This window comes from Olea europaea, chromosome 19 (genome assembly GCF_002742605.1).
Source record: "Olea europaea var. sylvestris chromosome 19, O_europaea_v1, whole genome shotgun sequence".
NCBI classification, from domain to species: Eukaryota; Viridiplantae; Streptophyta; class Magnoliopsida; order Lamiales; family Oleaceae; genus Olea; species Olea europaea.
Genome location: NC_036255.1, coordinates 4,496,026 through 4,509,984, shown reverse-complemented (window position 1 = coordinate 4,509,984; position 13,959 = coordinate 4,496,026). Strand labels below are relative to the sequence as shown.

General features: G+C 33.4%; 2 protein-coding genes across 2 annotated transcripts; one reads left to right on the top strand and one right to left on the bottom strand.

Moving 5' to 3' along the window:
* The first annotated feature begins 744 nt into the window (after window positions 1–744).
* LOC111368565 (proteasome subunit alpha type-2-A) lies at window positions 745–9,069 on the top strand. The gene is made up of 12 exons (XM_022989880.1): window positions 745–880; window positions 1,271–1,353; window positions 1,501–1,577; window positions 2,087–2,151; window positions 3,617–3,663; window positions 4,213–4,288; window positions 5,447–5,514; window positions 7,006–7,075; window positions 7,584–7,669; window positions 8,199–8,261; window positions 8,666–8,731; window positions 8,822–9,069. The coding sequence occupies exons 2-12, from the start codon at window positions 1,313–1,315 to the stop codon at window positions 8,868–8,870; spliced, it is 708 nt and encodes a 235-aa protein (XP_022845648.1). The 5' UTR covers window positions 745–880; window positions 1,271–1,312; the 3' UTR covers window positions 8,871–9,069.
* Window positions 9,070–10,076: 1,007 nt separating this feature from the next.
* Window positions 10,077–13,510, bottom strand: LOC111368564 (pentatricopeptide repeat-containing protein At3g24000, mitochondrial). The gene has a single exon (XM_022989879.1). It carries the CDS (start codon window positions 13,119–13,121, stop codon window positions 10,308–10,310), a length of 2,814 nt encoding a protein of 937 aa, XP_022845647.1. The 5' UTR covers window positions 13,122–13,510; the 3' UTR covers window positions 10,077–10,307.
* Between the last annotated feature and the right edge of the window lie 449 nt (window positions 13,511–13,959).

The following is a 13,959-nucleotide window of genomic DNA, read 5'->3' as shown; positions in this document are numbered from 1 at the left end:
TTTTTTTAATAATGTCTAATAGGCGAAAAGTTCTAGGGAATTGGTTTACCACTTTTCCTCCACACGGTCACATTTTCTCCCTTTTCATTGAATTGGTTTTCCCACCAATGTGGTGGTTTTTTTTGAATTCCAACATTTTGTTTTTGTTTTTTTGACAACGGGAACAAATTTTTGGAACAATTGTAAAAGATGATATCCCTTAAATTAAATTTTTTTATGTAAAATAAAGTTAAACGAATATCAAAATATAGATGATTTTTAGATTTTTTTTTTAATGGAAACAAATTTTCGAAACAATTGTAGAAGTGAATATCCCTTAAATCGACAATTTTCATGTAATACAAAGCTAAACAAATACCAAAAGACACTTTTATTTCAATATTTTTCACGTGAAAATTTATACTAATCAAACAAAACAATTTACAATTTTTAGGAAAATAATTTCTAGGAAATTTAATTCCTTGAAATTCATTTTTTTTCCACCCAAATTTCATCTTTGCAATCAAATAGACCTTTAATGCTATGTAGTATTGTAGGAATAATAGAATTTATTAGTTGATCATAGAAGTGCAACCCCCGAAGTTTTTATCACTTGTAGTGCTACATCAGAAAAACTATAAATCCAATTTACATTTGAAAGTGTAAAAAATATGAGGCTATTTCTGAAAATTACTTCGAATAAACCCTCTAAGCGGACCTGACCAGCCAGGCCCGATTTGGAATATGCACACGTCCTATTCGGGTCATTCAACGGGCCGCAGTAGCCCCTTAAACACAAAAGGGCGATCTTTAATTACTCTACAAGAAACCAGCAACAAAACCCCTCCATCGGCTTCAACACTGCAATTGCATTCGCATTTCGTCGGAGAAATTCTTCAAAGTATGCAAATTTCTGCTCTTTCTCCGTCTAATAATTTTCGTCAATCAGTTGAAATTGCAAGGTTATTTTGGAAACTAGAAAATGGGATTTTTCTTGTTAGAAATCTTTGCTTAAACTTGAAATTGATTCATTTCGCGTAGATCATAGGAGATTAAAGCTGTGCTTATAGATTATGTTTCCGAAGTAATATCTTTTGTTTTCCTTCCTGAAATTAATGGTCAGTAGGTAAAAAATGAAGCTCTTTTAGGGCTTTGAGTTTTGTGATTCCGGATAAATTTTCTCTCAGAAATATTATTTAGCCCGAATGTTCAATTTTTTCTACTTTTATGTACTCTCGACATATTAAAATAGTTAGTTATGATGTATATCTTTTTCTGTCTCTCTCTTCAGTTCATTCTACCGGAGCTCAGTTACAGTTTTATCTATAAATCAATGGGCGACAGTCAGTATTCTTTCTCTCTCACCACTTTCAGGTATGCATTCATCCGCTGTGTATGTATTCGTAATTTATTTTAATTTCCAAAATAAAAATGCACCAATTTGAGCGGATATGAATATTGTCTGTATTCAAGTCTGTATATGAGTGTACTGATTATGATTTATTATTGTTATTGGCACAGTCCTTCAGGAAAGCTTGTTCAGATTGAACACGCCTTAACTGCAGTTGGATCTGGTCAGACATCTTTAGGAATTAAAGGTAAATCTGAAACTTTGTTTCAATATTTTTTTATTCAGTTAAATTTCATATGTAACATTCTTAGAACTAGACTATTTAAAAAGGTGACTTGGGCTGTTGCTATTTTTTTCATGAGTACTGCATTATCAATATATGAAGCTTTCAACCAACGTGATATATGTTTGTTGATGATGAATTCCCTGCTTGCTGATCTTTAACTTTATTGTTAAAGTTTTGATATGGTGGGTAACCTGCCAAGTGTCACAATGACTTGAACTCACACTGTATTTAGCAATTTAATTAATGACATTGCTGGTGCATTGGTTTCTCTGTATAAAACCAACATTTCAGGAAAAGGGTAGATAGGTGGTGCTTTGTGTAGGGAAATAAAAATTTTGCGTGTTGCTTCTCATTTAATGTACCTAAAGCCTGGTATTATGTTAAGAAAAATGATATTTTAGTGAATCTGTTATCACGTGCTTATCGAGCGTCTTTATGTGCTACTTACTTATATGTGGGTTTAATTGCAGCTGCTAATGGTGTTGTTATTGCGACGGAGAAGAAATTACCATCTATTTTGGTCGATGAAACATCTGTAAGTATATTTTATGGGCACATTGATGAATTGAGTTTGAGTGGTTGCAATTACAATTCACTTTTTATTTTACCTTTGAATGATTTGATATATCTAAGTTCAGTATCATTTTTGCCTCTTTATTGGGGTAATGGTTTGTTGATGTATGGTGGAATACATTAAAATCCGAAATATAAGCATTTTCATGATAACTCTATGCCAAGGCAGCAAACCTGGCATTTATAAAATATATATGTGGAATAAATACACGTTTTCTGGGTATAGTCTAACAGAAACTATAAACAATGTCTCATTATCGTGGATTTTTTTGACAAATGTGACTATGTCATGAAGTTTTCTAGGTATAGTCAAATAGAGATCAGTTTGATCGTAATCTCGTAAAAGAGGTTAAGTGGTCGGTATTATTTAATAACTCGACATTAAATAATTTTTCCTATGCATAGTGTTTTAGTTTACTTAGTGCATGGTATAAAGATAAATTTATAATTGTTTTGTACCAGCATGTTTTCATCTTTTGGCTATTATAATCTAAAAAATTTGAGTCCTTAATTGATGGCTGACCGTTTAAGTTTGCATTACCATTATCAACTATAAAAAATTTTCATGTTATTTTTTACTTTTAGTGCAAATCTAGCACGTGCACAATACGTTCCAAATTCTGATATAAATTGGTGTACCATTTTTCTGCTCTTATACCTTACCTTGCATGACATTTATAAATAGTAAATTTGCATGAATGAAATCATTGTATTTACTCTATGTAAAGTTGTTGAAAATATGCAGTCTTTATTGGTTTACTTTGCTCTCATTCTCCTCAATATATTTCTGTACATAAATGAGATTGACGTTCCGTGTCATTGGTCTTCAATTTATTCTTCTTCTTTTTTTCCCCTGTGGTAAGAAACAGCAATTTTTATCATAGATGGTATTATTTTAGTTACCACTATACATTTCACTTTTGGCACTATTTGACCCCCATTTTCTAAAACTCATTTTTTCTTAAATTCATTATTAACCACATATTTAGCCCTTGTTTGATTTTAATTACATTACATTCTATTTTTCTCTCTCCTATTTTCAACCACACAATCTTCCATAAAATAATATTACACGTAAATCGAAAATTTTTCTTTCTTTTTCAACCACTCATTTTTCAAAAAACACTATTCTATACATTAAATTTTCCCCGTAATGGGGGCCAAACAGGGTGTTAATGGGACTTACAACTTTTATCAAATTTTCTTCTACACATTCCATCAACTTCTATCAGAATTTACTAAAAATTTTATTTTTAGCTAAACCAAAGTGGAGCTTGATTTGTTCCCAAGCAACCATTTACTCCTGTTTCTTGCATTACATTTGCCCTTTCAACTGTCCTTTACTGTTAGAGCATCTCTTTTTCAGCATGTATACATATTTTTAATGCCTTTGATAATGACTGTTCTTGGTCCATTTCTTCTTCCAGGTGCAAAAGATTCAGATTTTGACTCCGAATATTGGAGTTGTTTACAGGTATAATACTAATTTATCTTGAAGCTATTTTTGCTATTGCTTACTATCATGGGATATCTTTCCCATTTCTTTTCATTTAGAATCATCTTTGCAAAATAGCAGACAACCATGCAAGACACAAGAATAATCTTTAGCAAGACCTTGTAATAATCTTTAGTACACCAAATAAATTAACGTATTTTTTGTCGATCTTCTATTTAAAGCATGTTTGGCTCTCGTATGCTTTTAAAAAATTTCCCAAACTCTAGAAACTGTGGATTTAATGAAATATGTGATAATATCAAGAGCGGCATTAAACTTGAGGCTCTCAGATTAATGAATGCTCTATCAATTGATAATTCTACTGCTCAATCACATGGTTACCCTACATCAAAACCATAAATTATGGTTTATCAGAAACTACTGTGGGATCATATTATAACGTGTTATGGTTACCCCCATTTACATGTAATAAACTTACTATGTTATTAAATATTTTCGTCCTTGTATGTATTGAATACGAGCTGCTCATAAAGAACTTAACTCATGTTACATTTTCTCTTTGGGCAGTGGCATGGGCCCTGATTCTCGGGTGTTGGTTCGAAAAAGTAGGAAGCAGGCTGAGCAATATCATCGGCTTTATAAAGTGATTATTTCGCTCTTGTAGAATCTAATTTTTTTCACTCCGCTTTTCTGTACTCTAATATTAATTTTTGGAGTACCTCTTTCATATTTTTTTTGGCTATAGAAATCCCTATATTATGATGGGAATTGACTGAGTCTTGAAACATGGCTGTAAAGGTCTAAGTGGTTCTAAAATAAATTTATTCTTGTATGCATCTTTAGTACATTAATTTGTAGATATTGCTTTCTTGGCTAAACTTTGAAGTACTTATAAGCAGTAGGTTCGAAGGAATGTGTGATTAAAAATTAGATAAAAGTTGTTGATCTTAAGAAATGTGTGATTAAAAATTATGTTTGAATAGCTTATAAGCACTTAAAAGCTTTGCCAAATCTGCACATATATTAAACCATGTTGAGTAATTCTTTACTTCGATATTTGCTTCTATTAATCAAGTTTGATGTAGTTAGTCCTCAGCTCAAAGTAAATACACATCTGACTAATTGATGGTGTATGCAATATGGAATAATTGAATACATCTTTACTTTGAACATATTGAAAACAGGAGTCACTTGATTAACATAACCTTTGAACTTCTGTTTTGGTCCTATCACACACAGTTTCATTTGACATTCCACATCCTAATACAGCTTTTCTTCCCCCTAGTTATATTGGCAGACAGTAATATTTCCTGATGTGTAAGTATTCAAATTTTAGTGTGAGAGAGAGAGAGTTGTGCCTCCAAGATTGAGGATGAATTATTGGGAAATCTTAAGCCCCCGTTTGGCCCCCATTTCTTGCAAATTTTAATGTTTGGAATAGTATTTTTTTGAAGAATGTGTGATTGAAAAAGAATGAAAAGTTTTCGATTTACGTGTAATATTATTTTATGAAAGATTGTGTGGTTGAAAATAAGAGAGAGAAGAAAAAAAAAGGAAGAGAATGGGTGCCAAACAAGGGCTAAATGTTGTAAAATTATTTTCCCAAAAAATTGCTAGGTATCATTGAATTTCTTTTCCCGGCTATTATTATTGAAAGCAGATATTCAATTGCTGCTTCTTGAGATTCTTTTATGGCCAGCATTTCTACTAAATGATACTTGAAATTGTTTAGAAATGGAATTTTCTTAGCATAAACATATCATTTAATGCTGATCATTTTTTTTGTGCATGTAATTTGTAGGAACCAATCCCTGTTACACAACTTGTCAGGGAGACTGCTGCTGTTATGCAGGAATTCACTCAGTCAGGGTAGCTATAATATATTGTCTAATTGTTCTCTTTCATTATAGTGAAGCAAATTGTTTGTTTCTGAAATTGATTGAGACTTCCTTGTACCAGTGATATGATCATGAGGCTGATCACCTTATGACAGTACTACTCTCTGGGACTTGATTTCCTATTTTTTTCTTTTTCCTTTTTTGCCCTTTGGCAATCGTTATGGTGGTTGCTAGTTAGATGAGCCCAACAACCCATTTAGTCCCATTCTGGTTATTTTTACAGATTCAATGCCTAATTCTTTAATTTCAACACGTGAAATTTATTTAGCTTGTAGGAGATTGCATAATGCAGCAAATAGAAGATTTGGTTGGCCTGATTAGGATTTATTAGCCATGCTTGCTAGTATTCTTCATGATATTTCCAATAACTCTGACATCATATCACATAGTGTTAACACATGATAAGAAATTGCTTGAAGTAAATTATCTTGAGGGATTTTTCTTCGTACTCCATTTTAAAGAGGTGAAGTGGCTGCTTGCCTTAGAAACTAGATTCCTGGAAGTGAGCTGAATAGTGAAAAGATGAATCGTCAACCTGATCTCAGGACTTAAACTAATCCTGGAGAGCAAATTTGGAGGGCTTTTAAATTTGTTTCTTATTTAACCTTTACTGGACTTTTGAAAGGGGTTAAATTCATCAATGACCACCAAATTTTATACTTGACCACTCAATTTGATTTTGTTCTATCATGGCCACCTAGTTTTATACTTGGTGTTACCATGGTCACCAATTTTTATTTTATTTTACTGTGGTCACCTAATTTCATATAACGTTTCACCGTAGCCATTCAACTTCTTTTCACTATTTTCATTAATTTTAAAAGGGGAAAAATAGTAACTTTGCATTATATATAAAAAATAAATTTAAAAAAAAATAAACTTTTTTTTTTATTTTAAAAATATTTTTTAAGAAAATAATTTTTTATTTTATTTTATTTTTCTAAGTAATGTTTTTTCAAATAAGTTTTTATTTTATTTCAAATATTTTTTTAAACAATATTTTATTTTTTAAGGAATGTTTTTTAAAATAAATTTTATTTTATTTTTCTAAGTAATTTTTTTTTTTAAAAAAGAAGTTTTTATTTTATTTTAGAAACCTTTTTTTAAATACCTTTTTATTTTATTTTTTTAAATTTATTTTTTATATATAATGTAAATTTACCGCTTTACCTCTTTTAAAATTAGTGAAAATGGTGAAAAGAAGTTGAATGGCCACGGTGAAATGTTATATGAAATTGGGTCACCATGATGAAATAAAATCAAAATGGGTGGTCATGGTGATACTAAATATAAAGTTGGGTGGCCAAAATCAAATTAAGTGGTCATGGTGACACTAGGAATAAAGTTGGGTGGCCATTAATAAATTTAATTTGAAAGGATTGTTCAATATATTATTTCCTGTTATTATATCAGGCACGGTTGTACTGCTTTTCTGATTCAATTCAATGGTTTTCTCTTTTAGTGGTGTAAGGCCATTTGGCGTCTCTCTCTTGGTTGCGGGGTTTGATGACAAGGGTCCACAATTATATCAGGTATGTCAAGTCATTTCTTTTTTGTCAGTATCCTTGTATTTCCTATTCCTTTTTCCTTACGTAAAATGAAGCAATTTTATTTCTAATTTCTTTATAAACTATTGCAGATCACGTGTTACCGCGTTTTGGCCCAAATTACTTCTTAAATCATGAGTGCCTCAAACAATTTTTTAAATACTGTGTTTCTTAATAAACTATTGCAGATATCTTGTTCTTCATTTTGGCACAAATTACTTCTCAAATTACCTTTAAATCGTTCTTTTATTTCATTCATGTTGAAACTTTAATGGACCAAAACCAAGCAACATTCGCCACTCTGAACTTTATCTACTGAAATCTAAATATGTGTCTTAGGATGAGCTAGGTTTTTTACACCTTTGTAGAACTTTGCATTGTTTTGTTAAACCTTTGTAGAACTTTGCATTGTTTTGTTGGCTGAATGTTAAGTTTGTAATCAAATCATTTTCTATTTTTTTCTGTAACTTTTATTTTTTAATTACATGTTCAGGTGGATCCATCTGGTTCATACTTCTCTTGGAAAGCATCAGCCATGGGGAAGAATGTGTCCAATGCGAAAACCTTTCTGGAAAAGAGGTGAATTGTTTTTCATTACTTCAGAATCCAGATTTGATTTGCTAGGGATTCAACCCTCATCCTTGTGGCAGTACAGATTTAACATTTGCTACAGACTAATGGTTTGGCTTTTTATTTTTTTCACCTTGAACTAGTCAATCACAGCCATCCAGCCTTTGGTTAACCTTCTTCTGTACGGAAGTTTGTTATTCTGAATTAACTTGAGTTGTTTAAGATAATATTCATATGTTTAAAGACTGCTTATTGAATCTGAGGATAGATCCCTCTGCTTGAAAGATAATAATGTCAATTTTTAATAAAACTGTCTACAAGAGTTGTCTATTTCTGTTTTGATGAACATGGTCTATGAATTGTTCAACCAATCTGTATACTATTATCTGACTCCAAAAGGGGGAAGTTTATAACAAATATTAGTATTACCTATGACCTCAAGACTTTTGCAAAGTTCAACCACCATTGATCTCTAGAACAGCTGTCATCTTCTTATCATGTTTTCGTTGATTGGGATTTGTTTGAATACTTGTTGCAGGTACACTGATGATATGGAGCTTGATGATGCTGTGCACACGGCAATATTGACACTGAAGGAGGGGTAAGAACCCAAATTTTCCAATCTTTGTTTTCGGAAGCTGTTTTCACCTTGAATTTTTTCGTTTTGACGGGGAAGGTGTGACAAGTGTTGGATGCATGCATCGACTTCCTGTCTTCTGTTTTCATTGAGAGAAACTGATTTTAGGCACTTAAAGCTTGCCTCATACTATTAATATAATAAGCCAAAAAGAGCTTTTGAATTATAGTCTAAGTTGATTTTTATTTGTTCTATTTTTATTTTGGATTTTCCAGTCTCGTTGGTTCTTCATGTGGTGCACAACCACCCATGTTCTTGATTATCACCCCCCCCCCCCCAAAAAAAAAAGGGCTTACGTATAGTAATTTTTGTAATTTTATTTAACTAATTAAATTGGTGATGATGGCCCTTTATTCCCACCGTCTCAGATTTGAAGGACAAATTTCTGGCAAAAACATTGAGATTGGCATAATCGGAAGTGACAAAGTATTCAGGCAAGTGTCTTCTTTACCGAGTTGTTGAACTTAAGTTCTAATTGATGGTTGTTGGATGATCGATAATGGTGGTTGCCTCTCCTGTTGCAGAGTTTTGACACCTGCCGAAATCGATGATTATTTGCAGGAAGTGGAATAGTGTTATCACCCTAGCTCAGGTTCTTTTCTCTTGTTAAAATCCAGTGGGCGAGTTTTGTATGACGATTTGAACTTGCTATTGTTAGATCTTGTTCTAAATGGTGTTACAGTTCTCTCTGACTGAAAGCAGCATTTTGTTTAATCTTTGTTCAGTACTTGTGGGAATTGTTTATTGGTATCATATTGTGGTTTCTCTCTTGGTCTTTTCCTTCCTTTTTACCATACATTTCAAGAACTTACACATGCCGCAACGATAGAATTTTTAGTTTTTCCCTGTACATTTAACCCATTCTTTAAAGAACATTTGGCTTTCAAGGAAATTATGAAGAAATACATTACAAGGATAATTAGTTAGGAGAGATTGGTCTTCTCTATTTATAGATTCAAACTTGAAAGGCTTAAACAGTATGATTTACAAATCAAAATATAAAGTAAAACACAAAGCAAATACATTACATGGATAAAGTAAAAGTAAAAGGAAGATGCAATTTTTATTTCATGCCCTGCTTTGTTTTTCTTCTTATTATGAAGTATAAGGAAGGTGCAATTTTTTATGTCATACCCTGCCTCTTTTCTATCTATTTCCTTTTCTCATTAGTGTCCCAAAGTTTTATTCAAATTACGCTTTAGAACTACTGTAATTTTACTTACAACTAAATAAAAATTCTCCATTTAATTATAAGAACCCAATTTAAGTATAGAATATTAACTTATTTTCAATCAACACTTAATACATGATTAAAGATTGTCAATATATATTTTTTACTAAAAACAAAAATTAATGGATTAGTCAACTGTCAGCAACTGATACTACATTATGCTATGATATGTATATGTAGAACAGTTCCATTATTATACAGTCATATATAGAAAACGTTCAATTTACACCAGCCAGCTCACGTAGCTCAGTTGCTTAGAGCAAGTTCCAAAATAATATTCAGAATAAAAAATTAACTTAAGATATTTTTCGTTGTTCAATAAATTTTTTTCACCCAATTTTTGAGCTTTCTACCAAAATAATAATCAGAATAAAAAAATTAACGTAAGATGGCAAAATTTTTTTATCAGTTTCGCATTGTTTCTAAATTGCGGACCAAATTAAAATGCCTCAAACTGGCAAGAGGTAACTATGAAAGGCCAAAGCAACGGAATTTGACATCCGCACCAAGGAATGAATTGCCCAGAGGAATTGAACAAGGACGGCTCATAAATGAATTTAAGTCAATTATTTATTTATTTCATGTCAAGGGAGTACATTTGGGTGCGAAAAATCCACCACATGTCAACTAAATCAAAGCCATCAATGAGCACTATCAACACACGAACGATTTTAATTTTACGAGCCACCGATGTCATTGCAAGTCATTCTGCTAAACGAGCCTCATTCAAGCTGTAAGCTATCATCAAAGCTCGTTGATGGCCTACGGGGCTCAGCATGCTACCAATAGTCACCACAAGAACACTTGCCATGGCTAAAATGGTGAAACCGATAGGGATCCCTTAATATGATTACCCTATGGACTATGTTGCTTACGAACTTGTAAACTGAATGGCAATCACCACAAACTCGAAGATTCTTGAAAATTCGGAGAGTTGAATCTTCTGGTGTAGAGATCAAACCATAAGCAAGAGCAAGCCTCTCACTGTGGTTCCACAAGTTATCCTCTCTTTGTTCTTCATCTGTGTCATGCAATGCATAGCTTGTATCCGGGACATAACCTGCTTCTTTGATCTTTTTCCTCAGCTCCATCAATTTAATATGTACCTGCTCGGATTCTGGGTGGGACTGATCTCCTACCCCGAAGGTACTTAATTTATTTCTTACATTGAGCCAACTGCAGGCAGGCTTCTTTTTCACATTATCGGATTCCATTTTGACCCTAATTCTCTGTGCATCTTGCCATCTTCCGGATGTTGCACAGACGTTTGAATAAAGGACATAAGCAGTCTCATCTGATGGGTTTGTTTTAAGAATATTTTCAGCAGCTTTCTTTCCCAGTTCCAAATGACCATGGGTTTTACATGCCGCCAATAAACTTCGCCAGACAAAGTCATTTGGTTCAACAGGCATTTCTTTGATAAATGTTCCAGCCTCAGCAAGTCTTCCAGATCGTCCAAGAAGATCAACTATGCAGACACAGTGCTCTATAGCAGCTGGGACTCCAAACTCGGGGGTCATTGAAGCAAAATATGCAAGACCTTCATCTACTAAACCCCCATGACTACATGCAGATAGAAGTGAGACGAAAGTGACACGGTCAGGTTTCACCCCCTGCTCTAGCATTTCATGAAAAATTTCCCTTGCCCTCTGAAAGTATCCATGTCTGGAGAAAGATGATAGTAATATGTTCCATGACAATCTTGATCGCCTTTTTGGTTCTGGAAGCATTTTTAGCAGATCATTCATTTCTCCACACTTCCCATACATGTCCATCGTGGCATTTTTCACATAGTGATAACCGTCAAATCCAAGTTTAATAGCCAAACTATGAAGGTGTTGGCCATCCTCCAAGATACCCAAATTTGCTGAAGCAGCAAGGCCTGCGGAAAGACTGAATTGATCGAAATTCACCTTAGTTCTCTGCATCTCAAGAAGAAGTTTTAAAGCCTCCTCCCATTGGCCATGCTGAGCATTTGCAGCAACCATGGCATTCCAAGTTACAGGTGTTTTATTAAGTAATCCATAAAACATAAGGTTACTAGAATTAAGATCACCACAATCGGCATACATTGTGATAAGGGAGTTCTTCACATATTCATCTGTATCAAATCCAGTCAGTATGATATGAGCATGCAAGGGCATTCCACACTTCAGTAGGTTGCCTGGATCCGAAAAAGATCCAAGAACATTAATCAGGGTAATGTAATTTGGAGATTCGCCCTTTTGTCGCAACAATTTAAAAGTTTCCAATGCCTTGCCACATTCCTGGTTCTCTGCATATCCACCAATCAATGCATTCCATGTAACCAATTCTTTCTCAGGCATCATCTGAAATACCTTTCTGGCTTCCTGCATCATGCCACACCTTCCATACATGGTAACTAGGGCATTTCCAACTACCAGATTCTGATGAAACCCAGATATGGTTACAAGTGAATGTATAATCCTGCCTTCAACAAGAAATTCAGAATTAGAGCAAGCAGCCAGTACACTTGCAAAGGTCACGAAGTTCATTATTTTCCCCATGTGGCGCAGTTCACTCAACACTTTCAAGGCATCTATACATTTCCCTTCCAAAACATAGCCAGTAATCATCGAATTCCATGAGATCAAATCCTTCTCTGCCATTCTGTGAAACAACTTTTCGGCATCTTCACATCTTCCGCTCTGAAAATACATAGTAAGAAGAGTGTTTGATATGCAGACATTAGAATCCAATCCCAATTTCACTACTAAACTGTGAATTCCTCTTCCCCATTTCAAGTAATCCAAAGAACCACAGACTACCAACACTGCTGAAAGTGTGGTTGCATTAATCTCTCCATGATCAAGACGCATCAAATGAAAGAATCTAAGTGACTCATTACAGAGCCAGTTATCGGCAAAAACGGTAATCACAGAGTTCCATGATATAATGTCACGTTCATCCATGTGATTAAATACATAACAGGCATTTTCCACGCTGCTGAAATTACCAAACATCGATATAATAGAATTTCCTACAGAAACATTACTCTCAATCCCTGATTTTATAACATGTCCAAGCAATTGATGACCCAAAAATTCATCATCAAGAGCCCCACAAGAACTAATAACTGTAGTAAATGTATTCTGATTACAAATAATACCTTCACATCTCATCCTTTGATATAATTTAACAACCTCATTGAAATCTCCAACATCGGAATAATCGACCATCAATGAAGTCCAAGAAACCACGTTTCTATGAGGCATCTCCTCAAAAACTGTTCTAGCACTAGAAATAAGCCCATACATACCGTAAAAATGCAAAAGAGAAGTACCCACAAAAACATCATATAACAAACCGTTCTTGAACAGCAAACCATGGATCTGAAGTCCTTCAAGAACCATGCTTTCTGACCGACTAAATGCAGTCAATAAGCTAGCAGTAACATACCCATTTAACTCAATTCCTCGACCCCACATATATATAAACAATCGAGTAGCATCTACAAACAACCCCATATTGACATACCCAGAAATCATGTTATTCCAAGAAGAGTCATTTCTCTCGAGCATTTCATCAAACACATTCTTAGCAGCATCAATATCCCCAAACTTGAAGTACATATTTATCAACGTGTTGGTGTGAAATATGCTTAAATAAGTACCAAGCTTTACGCACACTGCATGCAGTGCTCTTCCAACAACTTCTTTGGTAATCTGTGAAAAGCCCTTTTGCAGAAACCCAAAAATTTCCGGGCCTGGGTGGGTTGCAATGCATTGAATTGTATTCTTTACGGGTTCTTTTCTGCATTGGGGAAGTGAGATATTTGATAAAGCAGAGGTTGAGTATCTAAATGGGGATTCTAATCTGAAAGTTGAAAGCTTTTTCTTGCAGTAGGCAGCCAGGTTGTTTGCTTCGTTCTTTAGTAACGAAAATAATAAGAAAATCCAAAAAATTGGAGAGAGAGAAATAGTATAAAAGATTGATGCCTTGGCTAATAGGCACAATACCAGCCGACCTTTTTCTCCATTGTACAACACTTTTTATCATAGTTATTAGACCCGACTCGGACATCGATCCGATCAAGGTATCGGGTCACTAGGTTACTGGTTGGACCGGTGAAACGGTGATCGGATCGGTGGGTCATTATTTAAAAATAATTTAATAATCTTTAAAGTATAATTTTTTATTTTTTTGTTTGAGACAAAATCAAAGTTTTCAAGTTCTTTACCACTAATTTTTCTATGCATTTAAATTAATAATTTTTTGAACTCATTTATTAGTGATAATGGTTAAATTTTGATTTTATAATTTTTAATTTTATATTAAAAAATATATTTTTCCCTTTTTGTGATTTACAAATTATTTATTAGTTATTGCAAAAATTTTGTGCATTATCTATTCAATTTATCTTAGTTACAATTAATTTTTTTAAACAAAATAAGTATATAAAATAATTAT

Excerpts from the sequence above, each read along its gene's own strand:
- LOC111368565 (XM_022989880.1), top strand. The coding sequence starts at position 1,313 with ATGGGCGACAGTCAGTATTCTTTCTCTCTCACCACTTTCAG. Across the intron at positions 7,076-7,583 it reads AGGGTCCACAATTATATCAG|GTGGATCCATCTGGTTCATA; the intron begins GTATGTCAAGTC and ends TTACATGTTCAG. Across the intron at positions 8,732-8,821 it reads GGAAGTGACAAAGTATTCAG|AGTTTTGACACCTGCCGAAA; the intron begins GCAAGTGTCTTC and ends CTCCTGTTGCAG.
- LOC111368564 (XM_022989879.1), bottom strand. The coding sequence starts at position 13,121 with ATGTACTTCAAGTTTGGGGATATTGATGCTGCTAAGAATGTGTTTGAT.